Source organism: Mirounga leonina, unplaced genomic scaffold, assembly GCF_011800145.1.
Source record: "Mirounga leonina isolate KUSES-001 unplaced genomic scaffold, KU_Mleo_1.0 Mir_167, whole genome shotgun sequence".
NCBI classification, from domain to species: domain Eukaryota; kingdom Metazoa; phylum Chordata; class Mammalia; order Carnivora; family Phocidae; genus Mirounga; species Mirounga leonina.
In genome coordinates this window covers 3,691,537-3,717,088 of record NW_023270422.1, presented here as the reverse complement: position 1 = coordinate 3,717,088, position 25,552 = coordinate 3,691,537, and the positions used below count along the sequence as shown (strand labels likewise).

At 36.8% G+C, this 25,552-nt stretch overlaps 1 protein-coding gene across 2 annotated transcripts in view; it reads right to left on the bottom strand.

Annotated features, from left to right (window-relative positions):
- Positions 1-25,552, bottom strand: part of SPIRE1 (spire type actin nucleation factor 1) — a 204,719-nt gene that overhangs the window by 100,000 nt on the left and 79,167 nt on the right. For both annotated transcript variants that reach the window (XM_035013854.1, XM_035013855.1), the window contains exons 3-4: positions 18,588-18,821; positions 2,437-2,562 (exon numbers count right to left, since the gene is read on the bottom strand). In XM_035013854.1, the coding sequence (XP_034869745.1) occupies positions 2,437-2,562; positions 18,588-18,821 (360 nt within the window). The remainder of the gene's footprint in view (positions 1-2,436; positions 2,563-18,587; positions 18,822-25,552) is intronic.

Genomic DNA, 25,552 nt, shown 5'->3' with positions numbered 1-25,552 from the left:
TAGGAATAAACAAATAAGGTGAAAGATCTGTACTCTGAAAACTGATGAGGAAATTGAAGACAACACAAACAAAGAGCAAGATATTCCATGCTCATGGACTGGAAGAACAAATATTGTTAAAATGTCCATATTACCCAAAGCAATCTATAGATTTAAAGCAATTTCTATCAAAATACCAACAGCACTTTTCACAGAACTAGAACAAATAATCCTAAAATTTATATGGAACCACAAAAGACCTTCAACAGCCAAAGCAATCTTGAAAAAGAAGAACAAAACTGGAAGTATACAACTGCAAATATCAAGATATACTATTAAGCTACAGTAATCAAAACAGTACAGAACTGGCACGGACACTGATAAAAATACATAGATGAAGAGAACAGAATAGAAAACCCAGAAATAAACTCATGATTATGTGGCCAATTAATCTTTGACAAAGGAGACAAGAATATGCAATGGGAAAAAGACAGCCTCTTCAACAAATGGTATTGGGGAAACTGGACAGCTATGTGCAAAAGAATGAGACTGGACCAATGTCTTTCACCATATACATAAATAAACTCAAAATGGATTAAAGACCTAAATGTGAGACCTGAAACCATAAAAATCCTGGAAGAGAGCACAGTCAGTAATTTCACTGACATCAGCCATAACAAAATTTTTGTGGATATGTCTCTTGAGGCAAGAGAAACAAGAGCAAAAATAATTGGGATTATATCAAAATAAAAAGCTTCTGCAGAGCAAAGGAAACAATCAACAAAACTAAAAGACAACCTAACAAATGGAAGAAGATATTTGCAAATGACATATCCAATAAAGAGTTAGAATTCAAAATATAAAACAACTTATATAACTCAACACGGAAAAGAAAACCCAAATAATCTAATTAAAAATGGGCAGAAGACATGGATGGAAGTGAAATAAGTCAAGCAGAGAAAGTCAATTATCATATGGTTTCACTTATTTGTGGAACATAAGGAATAGCATGGAGTACATTAGGAGAAGGAAGGGAAAAATGAAGGGGGGGAAATCAGAGGGAGAGATGAACCATGAGAGACTATGGACTCTGAGAAACAAACTGAGGGTTTTAGAGGGGAGAGGGGTATGGGGATGGGTTGGCCCAGTGATGGGTATTAAGGAGGGCACGTATTGCATGGTGCACTGGGTGTTATACGAAAATAATGAATCATGGAACACTACATCAAAAACTAATGATGTACTGTATGGGGACTAACATAACATCATCATCATCATCATCATCATCATCATCATCATCATCATCATCATAATAGAAGACATGAATAGACATTTCTCCAAAGAAGATATCCAGATGGCCAACAGACTCATGAAAAGATGCTCACCATCACTCATCATCAGGGAAATGCAAATCAAACGCACAATGAGGTATCACCTCACACCTGTTGGAATGGTTAAAATTAACAACACAGGAAACTACAAGCGTTGACAAGGATGTGGAGAAAAAATCCTTCTACACTGTTAGTGGGAATGCAAACTGGTGCAGCCACAGTGGAAGATAGTATGGAGGTTCCTCAAAAAATTAAAAATACAGGGGCACCTGGGTGGCTCAGTCATTAAGCGTCTGCCTTCAGCTCAGGTCTTGATCCCAGGGTCCTGGGATCGAGCCCCGCATCGGGCTCCCTGCTCTGCGGAGAGCCTGCTTCTCCCTCTCCCACTCCCCCTGCTTGTGTTCCCTCTCTCGCTGTGTCTCTCTCTGTCAAATAAATAAAATCTTAAAAAAAAAAAAATTAAAAATACAATTACCATATGATCCAGTAATTCCACTACTGGGTATTAACCCCAAAAATATGAAAGCACCAATTCAAGAAGATATATGCACCCCTATGTTTACTTGAGCATTATTTACAATAGCCAAATTATGGAAGTAGCCCAAGTGTCCATCGATAGATGAGTGGATAAAGATGATGTGGTATAGATATACAACGGAGTATTACTCAGCCATACAAAAGAATGAGATCTTGCCATTTGCAACAACATGGATGGATCTAGAGGGCATAATGCTAAGCCAAATAAGTCAGAGAAAGACAAATACCATATAATTTCATTCTTACGTAGAATTTAAGAAACAAAACAGATAAACAAAGGAAAAAGAGACAAAAAACCAGATTCTTAACTAGAGAGAACAAACTAATGATTGCCAAAGGAGATGTGGGTGGGAGGATGGGTGAGCACTGAGTAAGGTATAGAATTGTTCAATCATTATATTGTATATATGTCAACTATACTGCAATTAAAAAAAAATAGATTTAATTTTGCCTAAGTTGATTCTTTCCTAAATTATTTTCAGCACTCATCAAAAGGATGGTAATAAATATTTTAAATATTATGATGGACAGTGTTGAAAATTCAGGTTAATCTTTCACAATGCCAATAAATAAAAGCAGTAGTACTTACCTCCTTTGCACTCTTAATTTTAGTCAGAAACGTGTGTAGCTCCATTGTTTCTGCAAACAGTGCCCGACATACTGCCTGATAATGATTTGGTGCCTCTGATTCAGTTGGAAGATGAGCAGCACATAACTACAGAAGAGGAAAATAAAATAATAATGCTCATTTATTATTTTGGGGTTTTGGTACCTTAAAAACAGACATACCCCATATATTCATATTTACATAACAGACAGCAAGGCAATTCCCATCATCCAAAACCTAATGCATCACAAAACCATCAGTAAAATCTATACAATTATATGGAAAACATGCTCTACTAACAAACACCCAATGGCACAGATGAACTTTGTAGAATTCGTTAGCTTCTATTTGAAAATGACAGAACATTTATACAAGTTTTGGTTGCAAGCAGAAATGGAACTACCATTTACTGAGTATTAATCATAACATAGGTGTTTTAATAGCTATCAATTTTTTTTTTTTTACCATGCCAGGCACTTGTATTTGACACGTCATATACACAGCATAATAGCATTTACTCTTCAGCGTAACCCTGAAATATCTCCATTTTATAGCAAAGGAAACTGAGGCTAAGAGGACTCAAGTGATTTGTCCACAGTCAGAAAGCTGACACGAGGGAGAAGGATTAAACACAGTCTTATGGGATGCTAAAGCCCAGGCTCATCCCGATACATGCTGAATTGTGTAATGCAGTAAAAAAACAGGGGTGCCTGGGTGGCTCAGTTGGTTAAACATCTGCCTTTGGCTCAGATGGTGATCCTGGAGTCCCAGGATTGAGTCCTGTGTCAAGCTCCCTGCTCAGCGGGGAGTCTGCTTCTCCCTCTCCCTCTGCTCCTCCCCCTCTCCCCCTGCTAGTGCTCTCTCTCTCGATCACTCTCTCTCTCTCTCTCTCAAATAAATAAATAAAATCTAAAAAAAACCCTGTCAGAATGACAGGTGGACCATTGGGAAGATGCTGCATCGTAAATGGAGAGTGGAACAAAGAAGGCAGAGGGCAGAATAACTCCACTGGTGGTAGCTCCAGTCCCAATGTCCTTTACTGTACATAGTCCATAACCCCCAAAACTGTTCGTGGGTAAAAGATGCAAATTAGCATCATACACAACAATTTAGAAAAATCAAACACTATTTAATTTATTAGATTGGAAAGAGACCCTATCATGAGTCTAGTGCATGGGAATAATTTTACTTTTGTAAAGTAATAATTTTGTATCCATGTATTATATTTTAAGGTACTTCATTTGCTTTAAAAAGCTGTGAGTTTGCCCTTAATTCTTTACTATATTCAGTAAATTTGATATTAATTCAATTACTGAAAATATCCATTTTATTATACTTTAATAATTTCTATCCATTGGAAAGTAAAAGATACCTTTGTAGATATTATCCTTCATAATGTGGCTTTTGTTTTCATTTGTAATAAGTATATGCAATTTACTAGATAGATTACTATCTTTAATAAAGTATATTATTCTCAAGTATCTTGGGTTTCAGTAAGAAATTTTCTCCACAGTATCCAAAACAAGGCTAAGAAATGATTTATCAGAAAGCATGAAAAGCAAAAATCTCACAAGCTATACAATGGAATATTACTCAACCATAAAAAAGAATGAAATCTTGCATTAGCAATGACATGGATGGAACTACAGAGTATTATGCTAAGCAAAGTAAGTCGGCCAGAGAAAGACAAATGCTATATGACTTCACTCATATGTGGAATTTAAGAAACAAAACAAACAAGGGCACCTGGATGGCTCAGTTGGTTAAGCATCTGCCTTCAGCTCAGGTCATGATCTTGGGGTCCTGGGATCGAGCCCCGTGTCCACTCCCTGCTCAGTGAGAAGTCTGCTTTTCCCTCTCCCTCTGCCCCCTGCTCATGCTCTCTGTCTTGCTCTCTCTCTCAAGTAAAAAAATAAAATCTTTTAAAAAAATTATCATTTCCAAGATAATGAAAAGCAACTACTAAGAGTTTCATTTTTTTACTATAATTCCTGGGAAGAAATATATTTTATACAAGGACTCAAATACATGCAAACAATCTATGTTTTATACACAACAAGTTCTCAAAACAAAACTTACACATTAAATTGATTTCATGATCCACTATTAGGTTGTGACCTGCAAGTTGAAAAACACTGGTGTAAAGGTAATAACTAGATCTAAAAATGTTTTTCAAATGCATAGGACATAATCCTACACATATATAAAATCCAAAAGAATCTACAAAAAACTATCAGAGCTAATAAGCAATTTCAGCAAAGTTGTGGAATACATGATCAACACACACAAAAAGGTGTATTTCTGTATTAATGAACAATCAGAAAAAGAAATTAAGAAAGCAATTCCATTTATAAAAGTATTAAAAAACGATTAAGCAATAAATTTAACCAAGGAGGTACAAGATATACATACTGAAAACTAAAAAACATTGCTGAAAGACCCAAATAAATGGAAAAACATCCCATATTCATAGGTTGGAAGATTTAATACTGTTAAAATGGTAATACTACACAAAGTGATCTAGACATTGAATGCAATCCCTAATACCAATGATTTTTTTTTTTTTTTGAAGAAACAGAAAAGCTGATCCTAAAATTCATATGAAGCTGCAAGGGGCCTCAAACAGCCAAAACAATCTTGAAAAGAACAAAGTTGGAAGACTTACAGATTGAATTTCAAAACTTACTATAAAGTTACTGTAATCCAATCAATGTGGTATATAAGGAAAGACCTATAAATCAATGAAATAGAACTGAGAGTTCAGAAATAAACCCATATATCTTTGGTTGATTAATTTTTGACAAAAGTGCCTAGACCATTAAATGAGAAAAGAACAGTCTCTTCAACAAATGATGCTAAGAACACTGGATATCCACATGCAGAAAAATGAAGTTCACCCCTAACTCATACTATATATATAAAAACTAACTCAAAATGGATCAGAGACCTAAATATAACAGCCCAAAATATAAAACTCTGAAAACATAGGGATAAACCTTCTTGTTCATGGATTTGGTAATGATTTTTTAGATACGACACCAAAGCATAACCAATAACAATAAAATGGATAAATTAGACTTCATCAAAGTTAAAAGTTTTTGTACATCAAGGGACATTTTCAAGAGAGTTAAAAGGCCCACATTATGGGAGAAAATATTTGCAAATCAGATTATCTGATAAGGGTCTACTATTCAGAATATATAAAGAACTTTTTAAAAGAGATTATTTATTTGAGAGAGAAAGAGAGTGGGGGTTAGGGGAGAGGGAGAGAGAGAATCCCAAGCAGGCTCCACACCCAGAGCCAAGCCCAACATGGGGCTCTATCATCTCACAACCCTGAGATCATGACCTGGGCTGAAACCAAGATGCTTAACTGACTGAGCTACCCAGATGGCCCTATAAAGAACTCTTAAACACAACAAAAAGACAACTCAATTTAAAAACTGACATTTTTCCAAAGAAAATATACAAGTGACCAAAAAGCACATAAAAAGATGCTCAACACCATTAGTCATTAGAGAAATGCAAGTCAAAACCAGAATGAGATACCACTCAGACCCAGTAGGATGGCTACAAAAACAAAAACCAAAAATGGAAAATGAATGTTGATGAGAACGTGGATATACTGGAACCCTTGTGTATTGCTGGTAGAAATGTAAAATGGTACAGCCACTGAGAAAAACAGTATGGTGATTTATCAAAAAGTTACCATGTGATCCAGCAATTCCACCTTAGGTAGGATACAGTTAACCTTGAACAACATGGGTTTGAACTGCTAAGGTACACTTACATGCAGATTTTTAAAATATAAATACAGTACAGTACTGTGTTGTATTTGTAAATGTATTTTCTCCTCCACATGATTTTCTTAATAACACTTTTTCTAGCTTGCTTTATTATAAGAATACAGTAAATAATACATATAACATATAAACTATGTATTAACTGACTGTTTATGTATTCAGAAAGGCTTCTGGTCAACACTTGGCTTCCTTAGCAGTTAGGTTTTTGGGGAATCAAAAGCTGTATGCAAATTTTTGGCTGTGCAGGGGGTCAATGTCCCTAACCTCTGCATTGTTCAAGGGTCAACTGTTTATCAAAAAGAATAGAAAGCCAGTGTTCAAACAAAAGCTTGTATATCAATGTTCATACCAGCAACTATTCATAGTAGCCAAAGGTGGAAACAATTCAAATATTCTGAACTAATACTTGGAAAAACAAAATGTGGTATATACATACAGTGAAATCTTACTCATTCATAACAAGGAATAAAGTACTGACACACACCATAACATGGATGAACCTTAACACCATTATGCTAAGTAAAAGCAGCAAGACACAAAAGGTCATATATTGTACGATTCTATTTATATGAAATTCCTAGAATACACAAATCCACAAAGTCAGAAAGCTGATTAGTGGTTGCCAGAGGCTGAAAGACAAGGGATAAGAAGTGATGAGTATGGGGTTTCCATTTGAGGTGATAAAAAAGCTCTGGAACTAGATAATGATTATGGTTGAACAATATTGTGAATGTACTTAATGCCACTAAATTGTACACTTTAAGATAATTTAAATGATAAGTTGTATGTGTATTCTACCGCAATTTAAAATACGTTTTAAAAACTTAACAAAGAATAATGAAATTCCACAAAGTCTCCATTGAGACAGAGGGAGAAACAGTCCCACAGAGGAGAAATAATCCAAGTGGTTATTTCAGTGTCCATGAACTGCTTGATATTTATTTTGTTCTTTGTTCCTGAATGCATCATTTCATTTAATCCTTACAACAATCCAACTGATAGATACGGAAACTGAGATTTAGAATAGCTGAGTAATTTACCCAAATCACACAGCTAGGCAGCAGAACTGGAGTTGAACCCAAGCAGTCTACCTATAGATCTAAGCCAAGTTCTTATGCACTCTACTCTAGAATGAATGTTTATTACTTTTATATTAAAGAAAGTCATGTTTTTCAAGTATTTAAGCATACAGCATGGTATACAGTAAACATACAACAAAACCATCTTTTACAGTTACCAAAAAAAAAAAAAAGGGACAATATGGGGGAAGAGGAACATAATTAGCAGGAGTAGGTTCTGACCCACATCTATCAACACGAGGTTATATGACCTTAAGACAATTTATTTGACATTTGTTAGATTTCAGTTTATTTCAAGAGAGGATGGACTATGTTATCTCTTACTTAACCTACCTGCCATTGTTCTATAAATAAATTTTTAAGGTTAATTTTAAATGCCACCTAAAGGCTAATGACTCCCCAACTCCTACTCTAGGCCACTCCTGATATTTGTTAACCAGAAAAAGAGCTATTTTACTTCTATTCTTTTTAAAAAATATTTTTTTAATTTATTTGAGAGAGAGAGAATGCATGCAAGAGAGAAAGCACAAGCAGGGGGCGGGGGTAGAGGGAGAGGGAGAAGCAGGCTCCCCACTGAGCAGGGAGCCCAATGCAGGGCTCAACCCCAGGACCCTGGGATCAAGACCTGAGCCAAAGGCAGATGCTTAACCGACTAAGCCACCCAGACACCCCTATTTTACCTTTATTCTTGAAAGATATTTCACTAGGTAAAGAATTTTAGGTTCTATTTTAGAACTTCGAAGATAGCATTCCATTATGTCTTCCAGCTTCTGCTGTTTCTACTGAGAAGTTAGTGCAGTCTAATTTTTCCTCTAAGATTTTAGATTTTCTGTTTGTGATTTTTGGCAGTTTAACTACAAGAAACTTAAGTTATTTTCATATTATTTTACTTGCTCTTGATTTGTGGGGCTTCTTGAATTGGTGGCATAGTATTTTCCATGGTTTTGGAAAATTCTTAGTTTGTATTAACTAATACGTATTAACTACATTAGTTATTACCTTAGTATGTATTAATTCTTAGTATTCAAATATTTCTTCCATCCTCCCTTTTCCTTGCCCTCCTTTTAGGATTTTAATTAAATATACTGCCTTTGTATCTGACCCTTTATTCTGTACTCTATTCTTTTTGTGTCTCTGCACTTCATTCTCAGTATTTCCTACTGACGATACTCCATTTCATTCTTTTTCTCTTCAGCTCTGTCTAGTCTATTCACTAAATTTTTATTTCAGTTACTTTATTTTTTGGTTCTAAATTTCCATTTGGTTCTTTTTTATGTTTTCCAGTTTTCTGCTCAAAGTTTCAATCCTGACTCTTGGAATCTTGAACATAAATTAAAAGTCAATCTGACAACTCCATTATCTGGATTCCCTGTATAGAATCATTAATACTATTGCTAGAATCCAAATAAATTTTCTGAAGTTTTCATTAAACACATAAGACCTTGTTATATATTTTCAACAAAACTTGAAAATATCTGCAAACTTTGTCTAGATAGATGTGATTAGAAAAAAAAGACAACCTACAATACTTTCTAACATTTTGAAACATTTTCATTTTTTTGTCAAGTAAGTTAGCATCTATATTTTTGAATGCACCAACTAGGAGGAATAAATTTATTTATTTTTTAAGTAGGCTCCACGCCCAGCTTGGAGCTTGAACTCACAACCCTGAGATCAAGACCTGAGCTGAGATCAAGAGTTGGATGCTTAACTGACTGAGCCACCCAGGTGCTCTGAAAAAATTTTATTTGATATCACATCAAAGATGTATGCCAGTAACTCAGAAATTCTATATATTATCCACTGATTTTTTTTACCCTAATTAGTATCAAAATACTACACAGACCATCAAGTTCTTAAAACTTTGGCATAATTAATTGAGAATAGAGTTTTTGCTTAAATTCTATATTCCAAAGCATTTAGCAATCCATCACCCTTTGCTTAGAAACATTTAATTGCAATGTTTGTAAACTCAATCATCCCAGAAAAGAAAATGGCATAATCAAAATGGTATCTTCTCAAATGTTTAGAATTTATCACATTACAGTCCTCTGTTGATAATACTAGACTACAGGATTTCCTCATAATTTATTGTCGACTGTTGAAATTCAAATGTTTTTAAAAATGTTCAGTTCACAGAGCTTAGAATTTTATTTGCAAAACCTAAGTAAAATATCATTTTAAACTATAACTAAAATGTTTTGCCTAATGAATGTAATCATATATTTATCATAAGAAATCAACAACTAAACAAACAAAAAACTGCATAAAAAACATCTTCACTAAATTTAGCATCATATAGTTAGGATAAGTTACTAAATTTTTGCCTAAATCAGAAAAAACAAATTAGTATGTTCCCAGCAAATTTCAAAACTTAAAGAACACAACATTCTGAAATACAGAGAATTGCAGTTTCCTTCTTTGGAGTCTTTCTAATTTGACTGATAAACACTGTTCACCCAACTAACCTATGTTCGCAGGATCTTAATTCAGTAATGACAAGCTTGTATATGCTCCATTAAACCCATGCCACCTTCATACATAAATGAAAATAATAGATTGATCCTGTATCAGCTATTTGGTTTCTTCTAAGAAATTTATTTATTTGAGAGAGTGAGAGAGAATGTGAGCAGAGTAAGTGCAGGGAGGGTCAGGGGGAGAGAGAAACTTTAGCAGATTCCCCCCTGAGCACAGAGCCCAACTTGGGGCTCCATCTCATGACCCTGAGATCATGACCTGAGCTGAAACCAAGAGTCAGTTTCTTAACCAACTGTGCCACCCAAGCACCCTGTATCAGCTATTTGTAATACATGTACATTTTTAAAATGAAGACAAACTCTGCACTGGGCTAATCTAGTTCGGCATAATAAAATTAAATACATAAATCTTGTTTCTATTTTAAATCACATTCTACAGTACTATTCTTTTCTTAAACTTTTCCCCTGAGGAGTTTTCAAAATTGTATGCAAATTCTGACATTACACGGCAAACCAAAAACCTGCTAGCTTTTTATAAGCAGGGCTTATTGTGTAAACTTTATGCTTATATTTGCAGAAACATGCCACATTTTGTTTTAAATTATGAATTAACACTGAAAGCATAACTTGTTAAGACTACTCATGGCCAATAACATACTTAATATACTAAAATTTTACAATCTTTTATTTATTATATAAATGGTAAACAATAAGAGGAATGGAATTTCTGAAGCTAAATGGTTTACCCTGAATCACACCACCACTAATATACTATTTTAAATTACCAGTTTCTTTCATTCTTTATCCATATATCAGTATATGCAGAACTTCATAGTCTCTTTTCTATTTTATTTTATTTATTTATTTTTTAAAGATTTTATTTATTTATTTGACAGAGAGAGACACAGCGAGAGAGGGAACACAAGCAGGGGGAGTGGGAGAGGGAGAAGCAGGCTTCCCATGGAGCAGAGAGCCCGATGCGGGGCTCGATCCCAGGACCCTGGGATCATGACCTGAGCCGAAGGCAGACACTTAACGACGGAGCCACCCAGGCGCCCCTCTTTTCTATTTTAAAGCAGAAATTTTCCATATTGCTAAATAACTCAGCGAATTATAATTTTAGAGACTATATAATAGTCCATCTAGTTGGTAATCATTTCTTTGCCATTTATTCCATTTTAGAATAGTGTAAATAATGCTGCAAAACACATCTTCAATGTATCCATGTAACATTTTCTTCTTTTAAAAGTTATCTCTTTGTACAGACTCTTAACTACGGAGAACAAACTGATGGTTACCAGAAGAGGTGGGTGGGGGAATGGGTGAAAATAGATAATGGGGATTAAGGAGTGCACTTGCCGTTATGAGCAGATGTTGTATGGAAGTGTTGAATCACTATACTCTACACCTGAAACTAATATTACACTGTATGGTTAACTAAATGGAATTTAAGTAAAAACTTTAACAAATAATCTTTTTGTACAAAGAACAGATAGGTAGTTGGCAGAGGTAGGGGTGTGTGTGGGGGGGGGCGGGCAATATGGGTGAAGGAAGTCAAAAGACACAAACTTACCGTTATAAAATAAGTCCTGAGGATGTAATATACAGCATAGTGACCATAGTTAATAATACTGTATTGTACATTTGAAAGTTGCTGAAAGAGTAAATTTTAAAAGTTCTCATCATAGGAAAAAAAATGTGTAACTATGTATGCTGATGGATGTTAACTAGACTTTTTATGAAAATCATTTCACAATATATACATATTCCAAATCATTAAGTTGTACACCTATAACTAACATAATATGTCAATTATATCTCAATTTAAAAATTTTCTTTTTCTTTCTTTTTTTTTCTTTTTACTGGCTGCCTTGGAGTTTTTTTTCCACTTGATGCAAGGTACACAGTTACAAGGTATCAGGAAAGTTTGTGGCTTGGATAATAAAAGAGTGGGGTTCTATCAACTTCCTTTTTGGTGTTTTGCTATATTGATATAAAAGAGCCCAACTGCTTCTGCTTGCTGCAACCTACCTAGTCTAAAGGGAGGGGAGGGGTGGGGTCTGATGAGCCTAGTGCCTTTTGAAGCCTGGTGTTGGCCACTCAGGATTGGAGCCCAGTGTTGGCTTTGCCAGGCTGGCCACCAGGCTGCTTCCTCATGGCTTCCAGAGCTAAATCACAGGTGATTGTCCTGCTGGAGGCCTGGGAAGACTCCAAGGATTCTGGGGACTCCAACACTGTAGCCATGAACAAGAGAGTAGACTTGTGGGAAAAGAAGCTTGCCTACCAGTGACCGGGTTGGCCTTGGGGAGACCTGCGTGGTGAGGAATGCCTTCCACAGGATAGTCTGCACTTCTGCTGGAGCTGTTACTGGAAGCGGAACCCAGGTGGTGCCAGTAATAGTCATGGGTGGCCATGAGCAAGAGCCACTGGAGGGGTTGGCTGCCATACTGTCGCTTATGGGCTGGTGGGAACCTTGGTGGCGACCCCTTCCATGCCCTGGCATGGGATCACAGGTGGCGGGGATGGGGACACTAGGCCACAAAGCCCATTTGCAGAGGAGACCACCGAAGGCCACTCCACAACCCAAACACACATGGGGTGCACATGCGCAGTTGCATCCGCTTGTATCGGGGTGCCGTGCTACTAAAAGCAAGGAGTCCGATGCGGGACTCGATCCCAGGACCCCAGGATCACGACCTGAGCCGAAGGAAGACGCTTAACAACTGAGCCACCCAGGTGCTCCGAGAAATTTCTACCATTGGTATTACTATCACAAAGGATTATTCTGGACACTTTTACATATTTTAATTTTTTATATGAAAAAACTTCAAAACAAAACTAGGTGAATCATATATGAATTAGCATGTACCCATCACCCAACTTTAATGATGATCCATTTATGGCCAATCTTAATCTACTTCCTCACCTGCTCAGCCCTACCCGCCAGGATAGCAAATCCCAGATAGCTGAGTTTCATATGCTCTTTAAAAAATAACTACAATACTATTATCATATTAAAAATATGACTAATTTCTGCAGCGCCCGGCTGGCTTTGTCAGTGGAGTATGCAACTCTTGATCTCAGGGTTGTGAGTTCCAGCCCCACCTTCAGTGTAGAGATTACTTAAAAATAAAAAATATATATATTTTAAGATCTCTTTCTTTATTTTAGTGGGGAGGGGGCACAGGGAGACAGAGACCCAAGCATACGCCACACTTAGCACTGGGGCTCCATCTCATGACCTTGAGATCAGACCTGAGCCAAAACCAAGAGTCCAACACTTAACCAACTACTCCATCCAGGTGCCCCAAAATCTTACAAAAATATATGAGTAATTTCTAGTATCATCAAGTATAACATAAGAGGCCAAATTTTCCTGATTACCTCAAATAATGTACACACATTTTTACAATTCATTTCTTTTAACTGGAATCCGTATAACATCCACATGCTGCAACTGGATGCTATGTATCAAGTTTCTTTTAATCTAAGTTTTTCTTCTCTCCCCCTCCATTTTTCTTGAATTTATTTATTGAAGAAATTATATGATTTGTCCTACAGTTTCCCACAATCTGGATTTTGCAGATTGCATCCTTAGGGTGTTATTTAAAATGTTTCTGTATCCTCTGGATTTCCTGAAAATTGGTAGTTAGATCTGGAGCCTTGACCAGATTGAAGATAGGGGTTTTTTTTTTGTTTGCTTATTTGGCAAGAATACTTCCTAAGTGATGTTGTAAACTTCCATCAGGAGGCGCATAAAGTCTATTGGTCTCTTTTGATGACACAATGATTACTGCTATTCTTTCTTCGGAAATAGAATATTACCATTTTGCAATTCCTATCATTCCATTTTCACATATTAGCTGGAATACTTTTATAAAAAGAAACTTGTACGAAAATAATTGGTTACCCTAAGGTGCTGGTTCGTATGGAAAAGGCAGGATGAATATGCTTTCCATTTATCTGCCAATTCTTGAAATAAGTTGGTTCCCTAACAGCCTCTAAATGTGACCAATGAGAGTTTTACTATAATTTATGTGTTCATGGAAATCAGAATATTTGATGTGTTTTTTAATCCATCGCAGCTATTATTCTTACTAATGATCAAATTCTTCCATCTTTGACCAACGGGAACCTCTTTGAGTTGGCTTCTTAGTCCTTTTTATACAATTTAGTAACCCTGGGTAGTCTGTTTTCTGGTATGATAGGTTGTTCCAGGCTATTTTATATATTTCCTTCCTAGATCTGGAATTAGCCATTTCTCTAAGGAATCCTGGGATTCTTTTAGTGGGGAGTGATACTTAGAGACTCCCCTATTAATGAACATCTAGGATGTTCCTAGCCTTTGCTATTATACATTGTGAACAGTTTCAAACATTTTAGTATACTGTAAAATTATTTTATATAAGGGCTATGAAAATTTACACTGCAGCTATCAATTATTAAGTGAAAAACTTTACCATTAATTTCAGATATCAACAAAAGTAAATTCTTGCTTGCAAAAGAGTTGCATATGGTATTGCTTTATATGCATTCCCCAATTATTAGGGGGACTGGATTGTATAAGAGCACCAGAATCCACCAGGCTGAGTTCATTGCTTCTCTCTGTGCTCCCTGAGCATCTCATGTACGTTTTGGACCACCGCTTTGGTATGTTCAGAATGTTCATGAGGGTACTATATCTAGAATGACATCCTCTACAAAACAGACATTGCAAATTTCTATTTATTATAACAATTTTCTTACAGACGGAAGTAAAGTATCTTGTACTTTAAAGTAAAGTAAAGTATCAGGAATGTCTATTGCTAATTGCTAATTTGCACAAGAGTAGTGTATGGGCTAGTATGTTCCTACACACCTGGTCTATAATACTTAATTCACAGGGGTTCACTTAATCCTAGTTAATCTCAGCAACCTAAGTGCTCACAGAGCACTCTGCACAAAGAAGGTACACTAAAGGCTTAATGAATATTTCAAAAGGTAAATGAGTGTGTAAATAAACTGAGAACTTTACATTCATTTCCAAATGAAGAACTTTGTTCATATACTATTCTCATTAATTTCAGTCATTTCTCAGACACTTTCTAGATTCTACACTTTTTTTTTAACTTGTCCTTTCTATCCATTTCAAGTCTTACTCTTTCATCATCCCTAACCCTGTCTCTTTGATCTTCCACTCCTGCACACTTCACACTCCATCATCACCACTTTTTCCTTCACATCTACAATCTTTTCTTTTTGACTCATGTTAATTGAATGAATAGTTTCCAGAATGTATTTACAGATAAAAAAGTAATTTTTTAAAAAAGAGTTATTTATTTATTATTTGAGAGAGAAAAGGCGAGAGACCAAGAGCTCACGCACAGTGGGGAGGGGCAGAAGAAGAGAGAGAATCTCAAGCAGACTCTCCCTGAGGGCGCTGAGCCTGACTGGGGGGGGGGTGCTCAATCTCATGACCCTGAGATTGTGACTTGAGCCAAAATCAAGAGTTGGACACTTAACCAACTGAGCCACCCAGGCACCCCAAGAAAATAATTTTTAAAAATGATCTTTCCTTAATGCTTCTTGAAAGTATTAAGTACTTGGTTATATATGTTTCTCAAAACTTGGTTATACATGTTTCTCAAAAAAATACTTAAAGGAAAATGTTTTAGGTGTTATATTTTTAATTTAAGAGAAGAACGTTTCTATCTCTGACATAAATTTGTGACTACAATTCATTCTGATTTATATGCAATGGCAAAAAGCCCTGAAATGAGTCATAAAACATTATATGTATGTGTTTATGCTTTATTTGTTTATATTCTGTTTTTCTCCATTTCAATTAAAAGCTGTAAAGGTAGAGACCACTTGTATGTTGTTTGGTAGTATGTTCCTAGCACCTAGAAAAATGCCTGGCATATAGTAAGTGCTATTAAGTTTTTATTCATGACAAGAACTATATTAGATACTTTATATTGATTATGTCATCTAATTTTATATGCAAAAATTCAATCAGGCAGATATTGTTCTCACTTTACAAAAGAATAAGGATCATAGGATTAAATAATCCAGGGCAACAACAGTTGGTACAAAAATGGCAAAACCAGGCCTACCAGAGTATAAGCCTCTGAATTTAACCACCATGTACCCTTCTTCTTCTCCCTTATTCCGTCCTGTGAAGCTGGAGAAGGCTCTCTGAGCCTTAGTTCTTCCATGTGTAAAATGGGCATAAAAATGTCTTCCCAATCTACCTCACAGTGTTATCGTAAGGCTCAGAAAACAACAAATGTGAGAGCACTTTTCAAATAATATCATGTTAAAACATAAATTAAAATATTAGTAGAATAAGAATGACTATTCAGGGGAGAAGTTACACACTAAAGAGTTCTTGTTCACTAAGACATAAAAACAAGCTATCTCCAAGTTCCTAAGTACTCTATTATTTATATTATTCAAATGTAGTTTCATATTTCCACTTCAAACAAGGAGAAAGCAGCTATATTCCTTCAGTTAATTCTTGTCTTCTCTTCCAACAAGAAGTCAGTTTACTAACTGAAGATTTCAACCCACTAATCAAACTACAAACTCTATATATCACTATATGGCCATGAATAATGGGTTTTATGATATGTAAACACCCTTTTAATTATTTTTCATATTATGAAAGCAGTAGGATAGGTAGGAGGCCAAACGTAGTAGCTCAAATTAAAAAATAATAAAATGAAATGAAAGTTACCAGTTCAAATTGCTGAATGTCCAAGAATTTTTGTTTTGTAAGTTAACATATTCAATGTCATTGAATAAGAATTGTAAGATTCCAATAAATCTCTAGCCCTCATCTTCTAAATCTGTAGCATAAGAGAGCAATCTGGCTATGACATCTATTATTCTACTGGTCAGGTGGGTATTCTCCTCTTTATTCACCACTCCCTGTTCACTGCCTCCTACATACCCCCTACCAAAAAACTTTTTAAAGACATAAGTAGGGGGGTGCCTCGGTGGCTCAGTCGTTAAGCGTCTGCCTTCGGCTCAGGTCATGGTCCCAGGTCCTGGGATCGAGCCCCGCATCGGGCTCCCTGCTCGGCGGGAAGCCCGCTTCTCCCTCTCCCACTCCCTCTGCTTGTGTTCCCTCTCTCGCTGTGTCTCTCTCTGTCAAATAAATAAAATCTTTAAAAAAAAACAAAGACATAAGTAGGTTTATGCCTTAATGGAAAATCTTTTACTTTTCACTTTTTATCGTTATCATTGGTCTACAATGAAACAAGTAAGTCATTTGTGGGCTGCAGAAAGTTTTATCTTGCCTTAAATATATATATATTTCAAAGTATTCTTTAACATCTAGAAAATATAAAATGAATTAAATGTGTGAAATTCCAATTTGTACATATATGAGGATTTTACCTGCATACACTGTTGATTTAAAATGAAAGTACTGCAAGTATTAAAAGAGCTGAAGAATGTATCTGAATTTCATAAGCATCATAACTGTAGAGTCCTGTTCTAGAGTTCTCAGGAAATTTATTATCTAAGAAGGGACAAGATGCAGGGTATGCTGTAGTACACCTGAAAAGTACTGTCTTCAAGTTTCCTCTCTATTCCTGTCTCTGGGATGTTTTTTAAGAAGTTGGAAAATAGGTGATATACAACTAATACTGCTTACAAAATCTAGTAAACACCATATGTAAATAACTCTAAACAGAATGCTCTTTTAAGACTAAGGTGACGAATCTTAATTTTAATCTCTGTGCATTTAGCATTATGTCCTTCAAGTACACAGAAAGTTTAAGGAGAAAATTTCAATTCAAGCTATAAAACTTGTTTTATTACATATAAATTTCACTAAGTAGGTCAAGAAAACAAGCTAAGACAATCAGCTGTGATATTTCAGATGCAGAATCTTCATATAAATTAGTGGATCACAGTTGTTATTTACTCCATAAAAAGGAAAATGAAGAAGTCAACTGAAGACATGATGCTCAGTTAAGCTGGTGTAGAATATGTAATATTAAGGAGTATATGATATCTAAAAGTGGTTTTTTGAGAGTTATAATTCAATCACAAATGGCTATGTTGAGGGTATGAACAAATCACAAAACCAGGAATATTTTAGTTCCTTATTCCTTTCACTAATAGCTGAAGATCTATCTACGAACTATTATCAAATGCTGAATTCCCATTTGCTTTTTTTTTCAGTTTGTAACTTACTTTTTCCCATATACTTTTTTTAAAAGTTTTTATTTAAATTCCACTTAGTTAACATACAGTGTAATATTAGTTTCAGGTGTACAATTTAGTGATTCGACTCTTCCATACAACACCTGGTGCTCATCACAACACCTGCACTCCTCAATTCCCATCACCTATTTTCACACCCCCACCCCCCTTCCCTCTGGTAACCACCAGTTTGTTCTCTACAGTTAAAAGTCTAAAGTGAACACTACATCAAAAACTAATGATGTAATGTATGCTGATTAACATAACATAATAAAATAAAATAAAATTTTTTTTAAAAAGTCTAAAGTGAAATAACAACACTTAAAAAAAACAAGTACTGGGGTGCCTGGGTGGCTCAGTCGATTAAGCATCTGCCTTCAGCTTAGGTCATGATCCCAGAGTCCTGGGATCGAGCCCCACATTGGGCTCCCTGCTCAGCAGGAAGCCTGCTTCTTCCTCTCCCACTCCCTCTGCTTGTGTTCCCTCTCACTGTGTGTCTCTCTGTCAAAATAAATAAATAAAATCTTAAAATAAACCAAAAAACAAAAAAACAAGTACTATGTCAATTGCCTCTTTACCTTCATGACATCTCTATATGACTGGATGGCTGAGACTTTTCTCTTTTCATCTTCTTCATCTTCCAGGCCTTCATCTGCAGCCTCATAGCCTTCATCGTTGCTGCCATCAGCTTCCACCGTATTGGCCATGTGATCAATGAGCTGCTCCAAGGGGGGGCTTAACTCCCTTTCTTCATTCTCCTTCAGACCATAGTCCAGTGCTTTATAAATAACAATTCCCAGAGATTCAATAACCTAGGGACATTAAAGAAAGTGATAATGGAGATGACTAAACAGCTTTACAGAACTAAATGTAAGGCATAAAATATTTAGTATGACACTTAAGCTAGGTTTAATCTATTCCATTTCGGAAACAGGTGACAAATTAGATTTGAGGAGATATTTAAAAGTCTCACCTATGCATTAAAAAAAAAAAAATCCCAGGTGGAAATTTTTGTGTGATTTCTTCAGTCCAGTATATAACAATACATGAACTCTTTTTGTTTTCTTAGATTTATACTATATACTAAAATCTATATTATCCATTCATATAAAATACTAACCAGGTTAATTTTCCAAATTTCCAAAAGATATTTCTGAGATCAGATAGAGCTATCAAAGAACTCTTACACCGGTGTTTATCAAAGTCGATTTCAAAGAAATACCAGGGATCTGAGAGACTGAAAACTCAGTTACTAGTAGCAGCTAACTTAAGCTTAAGCAACAACAACAACAAAATCTACTTATATATAGATACACAATGCTCACTGAGTTCCATTTAATTATTGGAAACATCTCTCATGTGATGCAAACAAATGAAAGACTCTTTCAAACTCTGAATTCAATGTGGTGCACAGATAATCCTCCCTACCCCCACAACTCCACCAATAGTACCTTGTGAAATATGAACCTGATTTAGGAACACCAGGTATATATCACAGCCCAATATCACCCTCACAAATGCTCCAGACTTTTGCCAATATAGGGAATTCTACTTTATTCCTCAACATAGCCTTTCTTTTCTGCTCAGAAAACTCACATATAAACAGCCCTTCTGTTTTATTTTGCAATGTTAATGGCTCATTTCACCTTAGCTATTTTGTGGGGAAGAACACAGGCAACAAAGCCAAAGATTTAGGATTAAATGCTGACTTTTGGGGTGCCTGCGTGGCTCAGTTAAGTGTCTGCCTTCAGCTCAGGTCGGGATCCCCGGGAGCCTGCTCCCTCTTCCTTTGCCCCTCCCTGCCCCCCAGCTTTTGCTCTCTTGCCACCCCCCTGGCTATCTCTCTCTCTCTAATAAATAAATAAATAAAATCTTTTAAAAAAATAATAAATGCTGACTTTACCATTAATCATTTAGGATTAAATCCTGACTTTTACCACTAACCATTTGACTCAGGGCAAATTATTTATTTTAGTCATGATTTTTCTTATCTGTAAAATGAGTGTCAATGATTATCTACATCTCATGAGATTTTAAGATGAAATGGCATTCACATGAATGGAAGTACCTAGTATAGTATCTGACTTACAATAGGTAGAGAGGAAATGTTCTCTCCCTCTCTTTCCTGCCCCTAGGTCTCTTTTTTCCAATGCTTATTCAGCTACCCCCCCCCAAACAAACAAACAGATCTATCCTTTTCTTTATCCCACTTGTAGCCATTATCAATGCTGTCTTTTTTAAAAAGTTGTCTAGGTGGTATCAAAGAAAAGGAAAAGTCACAAGTTTTAAAGACAAGCTAAACACAATAGAGTTATTGTCATCACATATGCTACAGTCCTTAAAAGCATTCAGGGCGTTCACTCAAAAAATCTCCACAAAATCTGAAATCTACCATATCAAGTGAAATAATATTTTCTCAACATGAGTTTCAAAATGAATATAAGACTTAAAAATTCAACTTCTGATTTTTAAACAGTACTGGTTTTTTACTATTTCTCACTGAAAATACAGAATATTTTCATTGATTTGTATAGTCTTACTTGGAACTCTAATCCCTATTTTCAAAGTTGAAAGGAAACAAAAGAAAAAATAATCAGGGCCACATCAAAATAAAAAGCTTTTGCATTGTGAAGGAAATAATCAACAAAGCAAAAAGACAACCTACTTTAGATATTAGATATTTACAAATGGGACATCCGGTAAAGGGTTAATATCCAAAATATATAAAGAACTTCTACAACTCCACATCAAAAAACGGGCAGAGGACCTGAATAGACATTTTCCAAAGACATACAGATGGCCAACAGATACATGAAAAAAATGTTCAATATCACTAATCATCAGGGAAATGCAAATCAAACCCACAATGAGATATCACCTCACAACTGTCAGAATGTCTAAAATAAAAAAGACAAGAAATCAAAAATGTTGGCGAGGATACAGAGAAAAAGGAGCCCTCATGCACTGTTCGTAGAATGTAAATTGGTATACCCACTGTGGAAAACTGTATGGAGTTTCATCAGAAAATTAAAAATAGAATTACCATACAATCCAGTTATTCCACTATTGCATACTGACCCAAAGAAAACAAAAACACTAATTCAAAAGGATATATGTACTCCTATGTTTATTGCAGTTATGTACAATAGCCAAGATGTGGAAGCAACATAAATCCACTGATAGACAAATAGATAAGGAAGATGTGACACACACACACACACACACACACACACAAATATTACTCAGTCATAAAAAAGGATGGGATCTTGCCATTGCCAACAACATGGATGGACCTAGAGGGTATTAAGCTAAGTGAAATAAATCAGACTGGGAAAGACAACTACTATATGAGTGCACATATATGTGCAATCTAAAAAACAAAACAAATAAATAAATACAGAGAACAAATTGGTGGTTGCCAGAGGAGAGGGGGGCTGGGGGATGGGTACAATGGGTGAAGGTGAATGAGAGATAAAGGTTTCCAGTTATAGAATGAATAACTCACATAAAAGGCACACCATAGGGGTGCCTGGATGGCTCAGGAGGTGAAGCATTTGCCTTCCACTCAGGTCATGATCCCAGGGTCCTGGGATTGAGCCCTGTGTCAGGCTCCCTGCTCAGTGGGGAGTCTGTTTCTCCCTCTCCCTCTGCCCTCCCAACTCACGCTCTCTCTGAAATAAATAAATAACATCTTTTTTTAAGAAGGCACAGTATAAGGAATATAGTCAATGATATTGTAATAGTGTTGTGGTGAGCATAGCATAATGTATATACTTGTGAAATCACTATGCTGTACACCTGAAGCTAATGTAACATTGTGTGTCAACTACACTCAAAAAATTAACAAAAGATGACACATAAAATTAACCATCACAAGTTTACCCCTTGTGAATTCGGCACTCATACACATCTCCTTAGCTTCCTTAAAGTCCATTCTACTATCCTATCAGGTCTGCTACTTCAGGATAGCGGGAAACATAGTAAGACTAGTGAATTCCATGCGCACTGGCCCAGTGCTACACTTTATTTCCTACAGAGTTCCTTGATCAGAAGTAATGCTGTGTGGAATACCATGATGGTGAATAAGGCATTCTGTAAATCCATGGATGGTAGTTTTGGCAGAAGCACTACATGAGGGGAAGGCAAATCTGTATCAAAAGTAACTCTTCCAGTAAGAACAAAATGCTGCCCCTTCCATGATGGAAGCAGTGCAATGTAATCAACCTGCCACCAGGTAACTGGCTGATCAGCCAGGGAAACAGTGCCATATTGAGGACTTAGTGTTAGTCTCTGCTTGACGGCAGCTTAGGCTCTCAGCAGTGGCTAAAGCTAGGTCAACCTTGGTGAATGGAAATCTATGTTGATAAGCCCCTGCAAAATCTCCATCCCTGCCATTGTAGCCATGTTCACAAGCCCACTGTGTGATGACGAGGTAGCTGGGAAAGGAGGCTGACTGGTGTCCACAGAACCTCTCATCTCATCCACTTGAATATTAAAATCCTTCTCTACTGAGGTCACTCTTTGGTGAGCATTCACATGAGACACAAATATCTTCACTTTTTTTTTTTTTTTTTTGCCCAGAGAAGTCTATCCACATCTCTTCCCCCAGATTTCCTTGTCACCAATATGCCAATCATATTCCCTCCAAGCAAAGTGCGCAACTAGGTGTACTTTTCAAAGTTTTGCCCACTGGGAGGATTTCCCTTCAGCACTCTCCTTCAGGGACATCCCTGAAAGGGACTCCACGTTGCAGCTCTCCACTTTCAGGTGACACCTGCATATTATGCAGAACCATCTGTAAACCAGGCCCAAGTCTTCTCTTCTTCTGTCAACTGACTGTAGAACTCCCCACAAGGAAAATAGGTATAGACTAGGAAAGAAAAGGGAGTATAGCAGAAGTGCAGTTCTTTCTGAGGGCAGTACTTTCAGGGCCTACTTGCACCCAATCTCATATATACCATTCCAAATGATGATGCAGGGCTGCTATGCTCACCCAACTTCATGGCTTGAAGGGTCAGATAATACCCAGTTCATGAAGGGCAACTCAAGTCCCATGGTAACTTGGTGGCCCATGGTTAAGTGTTCAGTCTGTACTATGGCCCAGTAGCAGGCCAGGAGCTACTTCTCAAAAGGAGAATAATTATCCACAAAGGATGGCAGGGCTTTGCTCCAAAATCCTAAGGGCCTGCACTGTGATTTGCCTATTGGTGCCTGCCAAAAGCTCCAAACAGTATCTCTATCCACTGCCAATTTAAGCACCATTGGATTTGCTGGATCACACGGCCCACGAGACAGAGCAGCTTGCATAGCAACTTGGACTTGTTGCAGAGCCTTCTCTTGTTCTGGATCTTCCTCAAAACTAGCAACTTTCTGGGTCATTTGGTATGGGCCAGAGTAATACAATATATTTGCAGGAATACGTTGCCTCCAAAATATAAAGAAGCTACTAGTCATTGTGCCTCTTTTTTGGTTGTGGGGTTGGGGGTGGGGACTGATGCAACAACTTATCCTTCACCTTAGAAAGGATATCTCCATATGAGCCACACCACTGGACCCCTAGAAATTTCACTGAGGTGAAAGTCCCCTGAATTTTTATCAGATTTATTTCCTACCTTCTAACACACAAATGTCTTACCAATAAATTTAGAGTAGTTGCTACTTCTCACTCACTTGGTCCAGCCAGCATAATGTCATCAATGTAATGGACAAGTATGATATCTTAGAGAAGAGAAAGGCAATCAAGATCCCTGTGAACTAAATTATGACAGAGGTCTGGAAAGCTGATACTCCCCTGAGGTAGGACAGTGAAGGTGTACTGCTGGCCTTGCCAGATGAAAGCAAACTGCTTCTGGTGGTCTTATTGACAAAGAAAAAGCATTTGACAGATAACAGCTGCATACTAGGTACCAGGGGATGTGTTAATTTACTCAAGCAATGAAGCCACATCTGGTATAGCAGCTGCAACTGAAGCCACCATCTGGTTAAGCTTACAATAATACAGTGTCATTCTCCATGATCCGTTTGTCTTCTGCACAGGCCAAGTAGGCAGGCTGATTACAAATGTGGGAATCACCACTCCTGCATCTTTCAAGTCCTTGATGGTGGCACTAGTCTCTGGAACACCCCCCCCCAAAATGTGCTATTGATTTTGGTGTACTATTGTCCTAGGTAGAGGCAGTTCTAGTAGCTTCTACTTGGTGTTCCCCACCAAAACAGCTTTACTTCATTGGTCAGGGAATGAATTTGGGGATTCTGCCAACTGCTGAGTATGTCTGTTCTGATGATGCATTCCAGAATTGGAGAATAACTAGATTCAGGATGGGTTCACAAATGCACTGGCCTCTCTGTGAAATGGACCTGAACTACAACCCCATAGATCATCTGACCTCCGTAAGCTGGTAGACCACAATGACGTTTTGGGTCTACTAGAATCAGTATCAGTTCAGAGCCAATATCCAGTAGTTCCCAAATAATCTGATTAATTCCTTTCCCCAGGGCAGTGCATCCCCTTTGGGGATGGCTGGAAGAAAAATTAACAATGCAAATTTTTGGCAGTGTAGAGGGGTCCTTCCTCAGCAGGACACATGGCCTCTCCTTCATACAACAGGTTCTGGGTCTGCAAATGACTCAAGCCTGGGAACTGACTGAGGGGTGTCATGACTGTGTTTTTATGATTCAAGTTAGACTCTTGTTCACTTAACCTAGAACTTTTTCTGCTTATACAGGTCAAGTAAGAATTCAGTGGGCTTCCTATCTATTTTACTTCTAGGAACACCATGATCAAGTAGCCAATGCCATAGGTCTCTGGGCATCAGACTATTCTGATTGCTGCTTTGACTCTATAATTCATTATGATAACCAGATCAACCCTGCTTGTGGTCACTGAGTACCGCCACTTGGCCTCTGCACTCCAGGATCAGCATTTAGGTTCCTCAATTCAGTGACTGCAGTGCCCCTTCTGTAAAGTCTAACCTATGAAGAATGATCACAGAGCTCTCCAAGGATGCCAGGGTCCCTCATAAATTTGTTTCTCACAGTTTTATGGTAAAAGGTGTGTCTAGACAGACATTCCCAGAGCGGGAGAGTAGGTCTTAAATGACAAATACATTCTAACATTCTGATCTTTTTTCTCATCTTACTATAATTTACCTTTTCAACCTAGTTTTCTTTTATTATCACTCATGCACACTGTCGTCCAACTGTACTGATTCTTTACTCTTTCCTTTATTTGCTCTTTACTTGGTCTCTCTGACATTTATTGTTCCTACTTTCTACATGGACTTTCTCCTCTACTTCTGTATGTCCAAATCCTATTCATTTTTCCATCTCTCTGCTCAAAGGAATCTCTTCCATAATGACTTGCTGACCCTGATTAACAGCTGTCAGCTGTTACATCACATTACAGTCTCTACCCACTATTCTTCCTTGAGGAAAACAATCATTTTTTCCCTTCAAAATCACCATGACATTAATTTGTACCTTTATATGTGGTCACTTCACTTTTTAACTTGGATTATAGTTAATTATGTACATATCTTAATTC